Source organism: Sprattus sprattus (genome assembly GCF_963457725.1).
Source record: "Sprattus sprattus genome assembly, chromosome: 15".
Classification (NCBI taxonomy): Eukaryota; Metazoa; Chordata; class Actinopteri; order Clupeiformes; family Clupeidae; genus Sprattus; species Sprattus sprattus.
The window spans coordinates 27555890-27570889 of record NC_137913.1 but is presented as its reverse complement, the minus strand read 5'-3'; the positions used below and the strand labels follow the sequence as shown (position 1 = coordinate 27570889).

Sequence of the window (15000 nt, the reverse complement as noted above, 5' to 3'; positions counted from 1 at the left end):
ATTTGTCCACAGGGCAGTCGCCAAAAGAAACCAGCAGATATACCCTCATCTTCTACATGACAAACCTTGAGAGCTGCAGTGTAATTGGCACTCAATACCAGGTAACTAGATCTACCTGTTATTCTTGCCTGGTAATCTTGGCTGGGATCTATAGTTCCAAAAACTCCAGACTATATTTTATGCAGCCATGTCTTCTCAGAGTAGGACGCTTGACATGGCAAAGTAAACGTACTTGCTCTGCGCACAAATAAGGCACATAATTCAGGTGATTGTGCGGTTAAACGATACTAAGCAGTTTACTTTTGTGAAACAAACATAATGTAAACCTAGCCTTCTTAACGTTACCTAAAAGTCAAAACAGTTGCCTGTTTGTTGTCCTTTTGAATGTGGGGTGTTCTGAAACGGGAACTTTCCATATTCCCAGCTGCCTGAACAGCTCTGAGCAGTGTGTAATGACAAGAGCGATTCCGGCAATATGCAAGTTTATACAGGCAAAACACAGGATGAGGTGGAGAAAAAAAACAGGGCATGCATGTTATCCTTCTGATGACAGGACAAAAAGCATCACCTCACTCCATATGATATTGGGATGGATCACCACCAGCATTTCTAATTTTGTCTATGGGAATCGATGGGTTAGGGGTCCCTGAAATCCCCTGGAAACGCCCCTGACTAGACCACACAGACGTTCCCCATGACAGGCTATGCACCTCCCATATAGTTCATACTCCTGGACGTGTTTGCCTTGTCGTTGTTAGAGCAATGGTGCTGGCGATGGGTTTGAAGGGAACAAGAAAACTTAAGCAGTTTTCTTTGATGCTGACCATGTATTGAAGACCTATAAACCAGCTGAAGAAATAAATGTACCTTTTCTAGTCTACAAGAGACTTTTATGCACAATATCCTTTCAGTGGGAGCAGAGACAGAGCCGCATATTCAGATGAACCAGAGCTAAACTGATGCCGGGAACTCTTATTTCAGGCTCTTTGGTCAGCTTTTAGGGCAAACAAACAACAACATAACACACCCACCGTAATACTGGGGTGTGAGAGCTTCAAGATGTGAAACAGACTGGAAATCAAATTTTGGAATGCCTGGGAACATACAGGATTTCCTTGCTCACCTGAGGTAAGCACCTGGGGCAGGTGGCTTGGCGTAGGGTTGGAAGGGATGCAGCTATTTGTTTGATCTCCCCCTCTAATCAGTGTCTGTGACAGAGCTCTAGTAAACTGAGCCCAATACATAAACTACTTACTATGGCAAGCCAGGTGATTGACAGTTTTGCCTGTGGTGAATTTAGTTCACATTCTCATTCTCACTCACACACACTTCAAAGGGTGGATTATAACACACACACACGGACACACGTACAAAAATACACAGACACACAGCACATAGACTCTATCAATAGGGTATTGACAAATGATAACACAAAATAACAAATGGCTGATAATCGGAGATGGTCATAAGTATATGACTTACAACTACGATGGCTCTTGCTTGAGTTTAGTTTGCTTGCTTGAAGCGTCTACCAATGTGATTGAGGGTCTGAGTGTACCTCGCACATCTACGCAAACACACACACAGTCACACACACAAAATCTCCATCCAAAAAAACTCACTCAACACAGAACAGACAATAAAGGCGCATGGAAACATTGCTGGGTAAAAAGTGAGTGTTTATTGCCTTCAAACTTTAAAAAATCAAAAACACTCTTCATGATTTTCACTCACAGATAAACAAATGCATTAGACAGGTGTGTGTGCGTGAGTGTGTGTCAGAGGGGAGGCCAGATCTTTGCCACATCCTCATGAAGGGATTCTGGAATCCACTGACAAAATGCTGACAGGAGATCTAAAGACAGAAAAAAAGAAAGAAAGAACAAAGTTTGGACCAAGCGGTATCAATCAGATTGTATTACGGTGAAATTAAAACCACAACCATGCAAGCACGCACACACAAACTTACACTTCTGGTTTTTCTTCCATGTACATAGCAGTGTGTCTCGACAGTCCACTTTCTCTGACACCAGCTGCTGCAGCAGAGCTTCTGTGCGGGGCTGTAATCTACAAACACACAACAACCAGTTAATGCATAAACACACTTTTTATAAAAAGCAGAGAGAGAGGGACAGAGAGAGAGAGATGAGGAGAGGAGAAAAAGAGAAAAAGAAAGAATGAATGCAGGAAGGAAAAGTGCCTGTGTGTGTGTGTGTGTGTGTGTGTGTGTGTACACATCTGTGTGTCCTTACTTTGCCCAGGTCTTCAGCATGGTTGAGGGACTAGACAGTAGGCAGCTGCGGTGCTTCTTTAGTTTTGAACACACCTAAGAGGAAACGATAAACCTAATCAGATTTATGATTCCAACATACACACCACATCAAAGGCCCCCAAGTGGGAAATGCTAGCTAATGCACAGCAGAATTAAGATGCATAAGTAGCAAGTATATCGTAATAAGGCTTTCTTACATATAATCTACACAAACACACACACAAAGCAGAAGCACGTTGAGACACACACACACACACACACACACACACACACACACACACACACACAAAGTACCTGTCCTTCCAGTAGGAATTTGGCAAATAGCTTGTACCGCTCAAGCCCCTCTGGGTAATCCATTTCAACAGAAGGCAACTTCCAGTTCACCCGGACTGAGGACACACACACACACACACACACACACACACACACACACAAACTTCAAGTCAGCATTCTTTGAGCCACAATGATGGTGACAGAAAAGCTTTAGAGAACTAACTGCTAAAGACACCCCTGACTCCCCTTGCACACCCAGACACACAATCTCCATCTCTATCACTCACACACCCAGTATGCCCCTACCGTGTAACATACACACAATCTTTTTTGATCTCAAAGAGGAATCGAGGCTAGAACAAGATCAAACATGAAGACACAAATCATCCTTGCTTAGCATCAACACCAGCACAGTGTCCCCATGAAGTGAAACATAACGGTGATAGAAAAGCATCCAATCAGAGCACATCCTTGTTTTCACAACATAAACCAAGGAGCCTTCAAACAGATACAAAACTCACAAACTGCCACAGACCCGCCTCCCCCATCCCCCCCACACACACACTCACCCACCCACCCACAGACACACACCCTCACTTCCATAAACACACACACTGTTACGTGAATGTATTCATACTCTCTCACAAACACACACTTACAGAAAGTGCTCCGGCATTCACATCTGACACGGCCAGAGTCTGGGCAGTACCAGGGGGCGGGGCTTTCCTCTGGGGCACTGAAGTGGCAGTATTGCGGGAGAAGCTTGGGGACCCAGTCCATCTCCACCGCACACACTCCTAACACACATACAGAGAGAGACACACACAGACAAAATAGACGTATAGGTTATACAAGATTAGACCTGTGGTTAAGCATAAAACACACTAGGTTGGTGTGTTGACTTAGTACACCTATAGGCCAGGCAAAATAGCCCATTTTGGAGCCAAAAATAGAATTAGGTAGTATACATGAAAAGTAACTTCTTTTGTATTGGTTTCTTTTGATATGAAATTGAATATGCACATGAGCATCACACTTGAATATGTCCTGATTGCATAGGCAGAAACACCATACCCCTGGCAGGTACTACAAGCCAGGCAGTTTTCAGGTTACAGGCAAGTCTAAAAGCAACATTGCCATCTCCCATTGGCAGTAGGATGATTGGATCAAGTACATATGAACGGTGTTTCTGCCTATGGACATATTCAATACGTGTGGATCTCATGTGCATATTGAAATGTATTTCACAAGAAACTTGTAATACAACATTTTTCACTTTTCATGGGTACTTTCATTGTGCACGGTTTCATTTTGATAGGAGTAAAGGGAAAAAATTAATTTTTGAGGTGTATTTTTGCCATGCATTATTAGCACACAACTCGGATTGATGAGAATTAAACATATTTCCTCAACTAGGATTTCTTAGGACTTTTAGTATTGATGGAACTGGAATTATTGTTATTATTATAGTAAGACATTTACTGCTTGCTCTGTATCTGCAACTTACTCTAAAGGGCAGGCCAGACTAAGCCGATTTTCATACTTTTGCGGAAAATGACTTGACAAACTGGCCTCCCGGCCAGATAAATCTGCCATTTGGAGCGTTACTTTCCGTCAAGGTTAGAATCCCCTCTCCAGAGTGGGAAGGTTGCAATCTACCCTGCTATCAGGGCCTGTCTGGCCGCAAATCGGGTTTGAATCCGCAAATCTGATGACGTAATTATCCCACGTGAACGCTGGAAGCTGTCAAGTAATCACGTACATCTTCCCAATCGCAATAAAAACTAAAAAATGTAAGTCTTCTGTTCTGTTTATGGCTGGCAAACAACGATCTAAGAAGGGCACGTTTTATTCACTGAGTTACCAAAGCAGTCTTCTTTATGGGGACTAATTTACACTGCACTGAATTACACAACTAATATTACCAGATACATATAATAGTGGACATTACACTAGGCAACATGGATCTCATTCATATCTCATCCAGTCGAAATCTTAGCAGGATTGAACACATCTTTATTACAGCGTATCAACATAAGAACAGAACATAGCTAAATCTCCGCTTAGCGTGCTAATCACTACTAATAGCACTAGAAGGTAGCCCAAAATGTGGTATTTAATACACACGATCTATCACAGTAGCAACTTCATGAAAACCCTTACTTTCATTAGGTATGCACATAATGCATCACATACAGGTCGAACAATGATGATTTAAGCATAGGAAATGTATAAGGCACAGTATGGTCAACTACTTGGCGACAAACTGAACTGTCACCAATTTAACTAGTTGTAACTTGTCGTCTTCTTCTACGAGTCTTCTTCTCCATTTCCGGTAGCACCCTTCACAGCGCCACCAACAGGCCTTGCATATGTACTACAGCATATTCACCAGTTTCAATGGGTGTGTGTGGCCGTAGAACAGCGCAGCACAGCTTTGTCTGGCAGCGATTGACTAAACCCGAATACGTTCCGGAAAGTATGAAAATCGGCTCAGTCTGGCCTTACTCTAAATGTGTACTCTGTCTCTCACTGAGGTCCAAATGCAAATGACATGTGACTCCCTCCTCCCCCCTCTTCCTGCTAGAGTCCTTGTGTCCTGGCATCAACCCCATCCCCCCCAGAGGTGAACCCCTCACTGTATCCCCCCCCCCCCTTTTCTCACCTAAAGGGTGTGGCTCCCCCCCCCCCCCCCCCCCCTTCTGTTCTGTGACCTGACTGAATGTATAAATGCCAGCTGAGAGGGGTCTCCACGCTGAATTAAACCTCCAGAAACCTGACTTCGTCCTCCAGTCCATTCTTCAACTTTAGCGTGCTTATTAATATTCTAACAGTATGTTGTTCTGGACACCTCATAGAAATGTTTTACAATTAGTCTGTCGTAAAACGCTATTTTGCCTGGCCTACTAGAAAAAAAAAACAGCAAGTGGCATATACTACTTCTCCCACCCTCTCTCAGTCACACACATACCCTCACACACCTGTTGTACAAAGAAACACACCCCTTATTCTACTGCAAGCCCATACACATAAAAGACAAACAAAGAGTTTATCACATTCCTGACACACACACACACTCACTCACACAGCAGACACCCCCCACACACAGCACACGCACCTCTCATGTACATTTTTGTGGTCTCCATGATCTCCTGGTAGACCACAAACTGAGGGAGTGTCTTGGAGAGGTTCGAGCTGGGGTGGATGAACACAGGCTCATCCAGAAGAGGAGTCTGCAGTACGGCACATCAGAGGGACAAAAAGGAACAAACGTCATTGTTGCTGAAGCATATGGTAGCGTAGTGAAAATCAGCATTGTTAGGAAAAGCGTGTGGGGGCTTGAACTTGAATCTCCTGTATCATGTAGATAAAGACGAAACTTTAGTCTTTAGTAGTGTGCATATGTGTGCACCACCTTTTGTTTGTGTGTCTGCTTGCCTGTGTGAGAGCATGTGTGTGTGTACTGCAGAAACCTTGTATCCGTTGACCCATTTGGGGTCCAGCATCTCCTCTGATTGGACACGCCGGGCCAGGTGGTCGCCCAGTCCTGCCAGCACCACCTGTCTGATGCACTGCACCTGGGCGGCAGTAGGGGGCGCCATTTTGCTGTCCACAAACACTCCCAGGTCAGGGCTCACAGCGTTTACTGAGGGAAGGAGAACAGGGGGGGCCGTCAGGGAGACACAGAGAGGGGGGAACGCGAGACAACCTGTGTCCAGTCTATGCCGATATGAGTGGTTTATGCGTTCTATCTATACAAGCGTGTTGCATATTAACATGTTTTTAAGAAAGTTTCTGTGTGTATGTCGCTTGTATGTTCTTATGTGTGCATTTCTAGCTTACAGAAATATTCAACCCTCCTGAAAGTCATCTCCCATTATCTGTTTTACAGAACACATAGTGTCCCAATCAGTATTGACATTGTGAACACTTAGGCTGCAGTATACTTCTAAAAGCCAAAATACGCTATTTGCAAAAATATATAATTTAAACCTAAAATATTTTGCTTGCATAGGTATTCATCACCTTTTCTATAAATACGTGGAGGAGAACCCCTTTGCTGTAATAAAAGCCTCAAGTCTTCATAGAGACAGCACCAGCTTTGCACATTGTAGAGACAGCACCAACTTTGCACATTGTAGAGACAGCACCAACTTTGCACATTGTAGAGACAGCACCAACTTTGCACATTGTAGAGACAGCACCAACTTTGCACATTGTAGAGACAGCACCAGCTTTGCACATTGTAGAGACAGCACCAGCTTTGCACATTGTAGAGACAGCACCAGCTTTGCACATTGTAGAGACAGCACCAGCTTTGCACATTGTAGAGACAGCACCAACTTTGCACATTGTAGAGACAGCACCAGCTTTGCACATTGTAGAGACAGCACCAGCTTTGCACATTGTAGAGACAGCACCAGCTTTGCACATTGTAGAGACAGCACCAGCTTTGCACATTGTAGAGACAGCACCAACTTTGCACATTGTAGAGACAGCACCAGCTTTGCACATTGTAGAGACAGCACCAGCTTTGCACATTGTAGAGACAGCACCAGCTTTGCACATTGTAGAGACAGCACCAGCTTTGCACATTGTAGAGACAGCACCAGCTTTGCACATTGTAGAGACAGCACCAGCTTTGCACATTGTAGAGACAGCACCAACTTTGCACATTGTAGAGACAGCACCAACTTTGCACATTGTAGAGACAGCACCAGCTTTGCACATTGTAGAGACAGCACCAGCTTTGCACATTGTAGAGACAGCACCAGCTTTGCACATTGTAGAGACAGCACCAGCTTTGCACATTGTAGAGACAGCACCAACTTTGCACATTGTAGAGACAGCACCAGCTTTGCACATTGTAGAGACAGCACCAGCTTTGCACATTGTAGAGACAGCACCAGCTTTGCACATTGTAGAGACAGCACCAGCTTTGCACATTGTAGAGACAGCACCAGCTTTGCACATTGTAGAGACAGCACCAGCTTTGCACATTGTAGAGACAGCACCAGCTTTGCACATTGTAGAGACAGCACCAGCTTTGCACATTGTAGAGACAGCACCAGCTTTGCACATTGTAGAGACAGCACCAGCTTTGCACATTGTAGAGACAGCACCAGCTTTGCACATTGTAGAGACAGCACCAACTTTGCACATTGTAGAGACAGCACCAACTTTGCACATTGTAGAGACAGCACCAACTTTGCACATTGTAGAGACAGCACCAGCTTTGCACATTGTAGAGACAGCACCAACTTTGCACATTGTAGAGACAGCACCAGCTTTGCACATTGTAGAGACAGCACCAACTTTGCACATTGTAGAGACAGCACCAACTTTGCACATTGTAGAGACAGCACCAACTTTGCACATTGTAGAGACAGCACCAACTTTGCACATTGTAGAGACAGCACCAGCTTTGCACATTGTAGAGACAGCACCAACTTTGCACATTGTAGAGACAGCACCAGCTTTGCACATTGTAGAGACAGCACCAGCTTTGCACATTGTAGAGACAGCACCAACTTTGCACATTGTAGAGACAGCACCAGCTTTGCACATTGTAGAGACAGCACCAACTTTGCACATTGTAGAGACAGCACCAGCTTTGCACATTGTAGAGACAGCACCAGCTTTGCACATTGTAGAGACAGCACCAGCTTTGCACATTGTAGAGACAGCACCAGCTTTGCACATTGTAGAGACAGCACCAGCTTTGCACATTGTAGAGACAGCACCAACTTTGCACATTGTAGAGACAGCACCAGCTTTGCACATTGTAGAGACAGCACCAGCTTTGCACATTGTAGAGACAGCACCAGCTTTGCACATTGTAGAGACAGCACCAGCTTTGCACATTGTAGAGACAGCACCAACTTTGCACATTGTAGAGACAGCACCAACTTTGCACATTGTAGAGACAGCACCAACTTTGCACATTGTAGAGACAGCACCAGCTTTGCACATTGTAGAGACAGCACCAACTTTGCACATTGTAGAGACAGCACCAGCTTTGCACATTGTAGAGACAGCACCAACTTTGCACATTGTAGAGACAGCACCAACTTTGCACATTGTAGAGACAGCACCAACTTTGCACATTGTAGAGACAGCACCAACTTTGCACATTGTAGAGACAGCACCAGCTTTGCACATTGTAGAGACAGCACCAACTTTGCACATTGTAGAGACAGCACCAGCTTTGCACATTGTAGAGACAGCACCAGCTTTGCACATTGTAGAGACAGCACCAACTTTGCACATTGTAGAGACAGCACCAGCTTTGCACATTGTAGAGACAGCACCAACTTTGCACATTGTAGAGACAGCACCAGCTTTGCACATTGTAGAGACAGCACCAGCTTTGCACATTGTAGAGACAGCACCAGCTTTGCACATTGTAGAGACAGCACCAGCTTTGCACATTGTAGAGACAGCACCAGCTTTGCACATTGTAGAGACAGCACCAACTTTGCACATTGTAGAGACAGCACCAGCTTTGCACATTGTAGAGACAGCACCAGCTTTGCACATTGTAGAGACAGCACCAACTTTGCACATTGTAGAGACAGCACCAGCTTTGCACATTGTAGAGACAGCACCAGCTTTGCACATTGTAGAGACAGCACCAGCTTTGCACATTGTAGAGACAGCACCAGCTTTGCACATTGTAGAGACAGCACCAGCTTTGCACATTGTAGAGACAGCACCAGCTTTGCACATTGTAGAGACAGCACCAACTTTGCACATTGTAGAGACAGCACCAACTTTGCACATTGTAGAGACAGCACCAGCTTTGCACATTGTAGAGACAGCACCAGCTTTGCACATTGTAGAGACAGCACCAGCTTTGCACATTGTAGAGACAGCACCAGCTTTGCACATTGTAGAGACAGCACCAGCTTTGCACATTGTAGAGACAGCACCAACTTTGCACATTGTAGAGACAGCACCAACTTTGCACATTGTAGAGACAGCACCAGCTTTGCACATTGTAGAGACAGCACCAGCTTTGCACATTGTAGAGACAGCACCAGCTTTGCACATTGTAGAGACAGCACCAACTTTGCACATTGTTCTGCTGTGTTTCCCCCCATTTTCTTCATAGTTCTTGGTACAATTTATGTAGAACATCTTCACTTATGGAAGTATTAGTGTATTTCAGGTTTTAATTAATTTATGTTTTAACGTTAACAGATAAATAACTTATTTTCTTATGTAATGACTAACATACATATCGTATGTAATTCTGACTTTCAGAGGGTTTGAATATGTTTAAGCAGGTATTTAACTGAGTATGTGTGTATATTCATGTGTGTTGCCTTGCGAGTTCCTCATGAAGCATGTTTTAATAGCCACTGCGTGCATGCTGCCTGTTATCTTTGAACACCTGGGGCATTGGTGCCGGTGACCTGATTTAGAAAAACTAATTTGTGCCGTCTTCTCAAGCAGGTTTGACTACTGCAATGGTATTTTCACATCAAACTGCTTTGACTTGTACAAACTGCAGCTGCTATAGTGATTAGGTAAATGAAAATAACCACATTACTCTAACGCATACACATGTCCTTACACTGTATTCCAGTAAGTCACAGAACTGACTGAAAAACACTGCTGCTTGTTTATAAGTCACTAAATGGGACAGGACCAAATAACCTCTAAGATATGATTCAGCAGGACACACCTGCAAGACTTCTTAGATCACTGGAGAAAATTCTGTCAGGACTAAACTTGGTGAAGCAGCTTTTAGCTGCTATGTAACACCCACCAACGTAATAACTTCCCACCAACGTAATAACCCTGCCAACGTAATAAAAAAGTGTGCATTTTAGAGGTAATACCCCGGCCAACATAATAATTTCCTGCCAACGTAATAATTCTTGCCTCCTGCCAACCTTATTTTCACCAATATTGTTATTATCAAGTCTTACTGTAGGGACAGGTAGCAGGCGTTGAAAGACTGTAAAACGCTGCAGTCCCACCCGGAAAAGACATTTGCACAAAGGCGCTACTCACACACACACACAAACACAAACACACACACACACACACACGAATGTGACAATGTGACACATATGAAAGTGACAATGATAGTTTATGTTTCTCATAGAGGTCTATTAGTCTATCAGTGATCTATCAGTACATAGCAGGGACATGTTTTATAAGTGTGTTCACAGTTATAGTCTACACTTTTGACACAAGAAGGAACACAATGAAAGATTTAGTCTGCATTTAATTGCAACTGTTATTCACACAAACAAATCCAGCAAAAGGACTTTCTTGATAAACACACAAATTTACGTTGGCAGGAGGCAAGAATTATTACGTTGGCAGGAAATTATTACGTTGGCCGGGCTATTACGTCTGAAATGCACACTTTTTTATTACGTTGGCAGGGTTATTACGTTGGTGGGAAGTTATTACGTTGGTGGGTGTTACATAGCAGCTAAAAGCTGCTTCACCAAGTTTAGTCCTGACAGAATTTCAACTTCCAGATAACATCAAAGGAGCTCCGACTGTAGCCAGTTTCAAGACTTATGACCCAACTGTTCTCAGATGCTTCTGTTAATGCTCTTTCACCTCTTAAAATCTTTAAGAATCTTTAAAACCTTTTCATTTACCGATGTTACCTTTTAATCTATTATTTTTTTTTTTTTTGTAAAGCACTTTGAATTGTGCTATATTAATGCTCTCGCCTTACCTTGTGAGTGTGTGTGTGTGAGTGAGTGTGAGCACATGCGTGTGTGATCGTAGTAAGTAAACTTAAATTCATGTGATAAGAGTGTACGAGTGTGTTACCTGCGTTGGTTAGTTGTCCTCTCAGTCTTCTGATTTCCACCATGGCTTTGTAGCGAAGGCCATTGGCTTCGCAAAACTGAGGAGTGCAACCAGCAAACTCACAAGCACCCACCGCACCTGCACACACACACAAATATGTTCTTATTCTCAAAGGCATTTTCAAGCATTTTACACAATACAGCACTGAAAACAGCTATATTTTCATATTCTCTAGATTTTTGCCAGTTTAATTTATGTAGGTATGTCTATGTAGGGGATGAGTAGTTGTTTGCATGTAAGCATCTCAATTTTCTTCACACAGTTCTACTCTGTGTGTGTGTGTGTGTGTGTGTGTGTGTGTCTTACCCAGCATGACCATGAGGTCCCCCAGCAGCAGGGCCTCTCCCTGTCCGGCCCACAGTCTCTTCATCTGGGTCATGCGAGCACTCCTCTGCTTCATACCCTCACTGTCCTCATCCTTGGCCACTGGCCTGAGACAGGGAGACGGGGATGGAGAGAGAGGGAGACAATGCATCATTAGTCATGCCGATGAATTGAACTGAACTGAAGCGAGAGAGACAGATGAAGAGCAGACTTGGGAGGTGGAGAGAGGGAGAGAATGACTTGGGTAGAGATACATTTGTGACTACTGTACAGGCAAGGGATTATGAAGAACGACATGGTGTTCCATTGCAGAAAGTAATGCACGCTCAAGGCGGTAATGCAACTCAAAGTGCAATATTTTCTGCAAGCCAAATGCTGTTGCTACGCTTTTCATTTTGTTACAGTTTTTCACTGTTGCTAAAACCCGTTTTTCAAAACAATAACGGCTTTCTCAAAACTGCACACAGAAAACTGAAAACCTCACACACAAAATGCTAAACCTGACACTCCCTTTGCAAGATGACTCTTTGCTATCAAATCTCTTAACTGTTCACAAAATGGAACTCGTGTTTTCATTTGGTACACACAGCCATATTTTCAAAACACACACACATACATTCATTTAGTACACACAGCTAAGCATTTGCTGCACACTACCAAGCATTTACAGCACACAGAAGTGCAAAATTGAAAACACAATCATCGAATCACAACATATGAATGACAATGACTCATTGAGCCATTTCTCCTTTTGTAAAATGTATCAGTGTAGGCCTACATTTTTCATAGTCAAACATAAAACAGCAATACCGTTGTTCTCACAAACCATATTTGCAATTTCAGTCTCCTGTTCCACCAAACACTAGATTGTATTGACATAAAATTGTATACAAAATGCTTACAGTTTTCCTCAATTGCTTACACAATTCTTTTTTTTTTTTTTTACAGTAAAGCATGCCTTGTTTTCTCAAAACTCTAAACACAAATCCCAAAACAACTAACAAAAAATGCAAAACCCTTTATATATCCTGGAAAATGCTACTTTGCTTTAAAAAAAAATATTGAAAGTGTGTTTTCTTCCTCCACAGTGTGGTTCTCTTTCAGTACTGCAAAATACAAATACTGTGAGCACACTATATTCTATTGATATGCAGTATTACAGTACACATGGCAGACAGATTACGTACTTGTTCTCCATCCTGAAGGTTCTAATGAAAAACCATGAAAACATGGTCTACCAAAGCGGCCCAAATCTCATTAGAGATGACCATTCTCCTTCTTATTCCTCCTCCTCCTCCTCCTTCTTCACCTTGTCCTCATTCTCTTCCTCCTCCTTGTCCTCCTCTTCCTTCTCTCTGTCCTCCTACTCCTCCTCCTTCTTCTTGTCCTCCTCTTCCTTCTCTTTGCCCTCTTCCTCCTCCTCTCTCTCTTACCCCTCTCCTTCTCTGGTTGTCGATCTTTTCAAAGTTTTCAATAGTTTACCAAACAAAACAGAGGCTCAAGACACTTTTATGTAGCAGTCCTCAATGCAAATTGGTCAAAAGACCTGAAAGTTTAGAGATTTGACTATTTGTGCCTTGCAGGTTGATGCTTTGAGATTTTACTTGAAAATTGTGTGCAACAACAGAACTTTGTGTACAGTGTTTTGACAACACCGTGATGTGTAATTGACATCAGTGTTTTCACAAGGAAAATCAGAGTCTAATGCAAATAAGGGAGTCTTAAGTATTTCCCTCTTGGGGCGAGCGATTGATACATGACGTGAAGGTTGTGCAGATTGTGCCGAATTTTCGCTTTTTACTTCTTAACAATAGTGAAAAACTGTAATTTGCAGATGAAATGTCAGAGTGAGTGACCAACAAGAGAGAGAAATAAGAGAAAGATGGGAGAGCCAGACACACACAGGGTGTGAGTGTGTGAGTAAGTGTGTGTATGCGAGTGCGTGCGTGTGTGTGAGAGTGTGTGAGTGTGTGATTGTGTGAGTGAGTGAGTGAGTGAGTGAGTGAGGAGAGAAGGATGGGACAACTAGACACACTGAGTGAGTGTGTGTGTGTGTGTGTGTGTGTGTGTGTGTGTGTGTGTGTGAGAGAGAGAGAGAGACAGAGAGCACACACAGTTGAGAACCCAACTGCTACGTGGCCACATGACACACGCTATGACCTCTGACCGCTGTGAGCCCACCTGTCGAGGTCCTGGAAGATCTCACGCACAGTCATAGCGGCCACCAGGGCGATGATGAAGGCCATGCAGTCCTGCTGCTGCCCCAGTGCCAGCATTTTGGCATAGCGCGGCGACACCGGGAATGCCGCCATTGCCCGGCCCAGAGGGCTGATGGGACAGCTGAGCCTCGCCCGCTGGAGCTCAAGCATCCTGGGGGAATAAACACGCCCACACACACACACACACACACACACACACACATAAATAACAAGAACATAAAAAACACACGCATACACAAGCACACACATACGCACCACACACAAGTAGGACTGTTGAACTGGGTGTGTATATTGCTTGTGCTGTGTGTGTATGTATGTATGTTTATGCTGGAGGGTCCAGCTATGCATGAATGTGTGTGTGTAGTGAGTGTGTGTGTGTGTGTCTGTATAATGTGTGTGTAGTGTGTATGAGTCCATACCGTCCCTGACGTGGAGGTGGTTCCAGAGCTCCAAGTGAGATGAGCAGGTCCTCAGCAGCCATCAGAGCCTCAGAGGAGGGTGGAGTAGGGAAGGGGAAATTCACCACCTATCACACACACAAACACAAACACACATACCCCCTTATAAGTGTATCTTAATTTTGTGTGCACAGGTATCTGCAAGTTTCATGGTTTGTGTATTTCTGATAGCCTTTCTGTGTATCTGTGTGCAAGCATGTATGCAAGTGTGTGTGGTCACCTTCTGAATGTTGAGGTCCTTCATCTGAAGCACCAGGTCATCCACAGGTCTGCGAGTGATCTCAGCCTCCGAGAACAAACTGAAGTCACTGAACACTGCTGAGGAGTACAGCCTACAAACACACACACACACACACACACACACACACACACACTTAAATTAAGCAATAAGCCCCAAGAGGCCGTGGTTTGCGCTGATTTTAGAACAGGTAAGGGGAGTTGTTAGGCACGACGGGAAGCGGAGTGCCGTTAAATCCCCTAACCTGTTCTAAAATCAGCGCAAACCACGGACTCGTGGGGCTGATTTTAGAACAGGTAAGGGGAGTTGTTAAAACTGTTACTATATAACAAATATTTGATATGGTTTCATAAATAAAGACAATTCAATTTA

The 15000-nt window shown here is 43.7% G+C and overlaps 1 protein-coding gene across 5 annotated transcripts in view; it reads right to left on the bottom strand.

Annotated features, from left to right (window-relative positions):
• Positions 1–1662: 1662 nt before the first annotated feature.
• dhx37 (DEAH (Asp-Glu-Ala-His) box polypeptide 37) overlaps positions 1663–15000 on the bottom strand; it is a 26365-nt gene continuing 13027 nt past the window's right edge. For 2 of the 5 annotated variants that reach the window (XM_080852486.1, XM_080852485.1), the window contains exons 17-28: positions 14611–14722; positions 14352–14458; positions 13895–14083; positions 11696–11820; positions 11351–11467; positions 6019–6191; positions 5664–5778; positions 3205–3342; positions 2567–2661; positions 2253–2326; positions 1970–2067; positions 1663–1855 (exon numbers count right to left, since the gene is read on the bottom strand). In XM_080852486.1, coding sequence (XP_080708612.1) covers positions 1779–1855; positions 1970–2067; positions 2253–2326; positions 2567–2661; positions 3205–3342; positions 5664–5778; positions 6019–6191; positions 11351–11467; positions 11696–11820; positions 13895–14083; positions 14352–14458; positions 14611–14722 — 1420 coding nt within the window. In that variant the 3' untranslated portion in view covers positions 1663–1778. Of the gene's footprint in view, positions 1856–1969; positions 2068–2252; positions 2327–2566; positions 2662–3204; positions 3343–5663; positions 5779–6018; positions 6192–11350; positions 11468–11695; positions 11821–13894; positions 14084–14351; positions 14459–14610; positions 14723–15000 lie in introns of those variants that run through there. The other 3 variants (XM_080852487.1, XR_013968912.1, XM_080852488.1) reach the window with 3 other exon arrangements.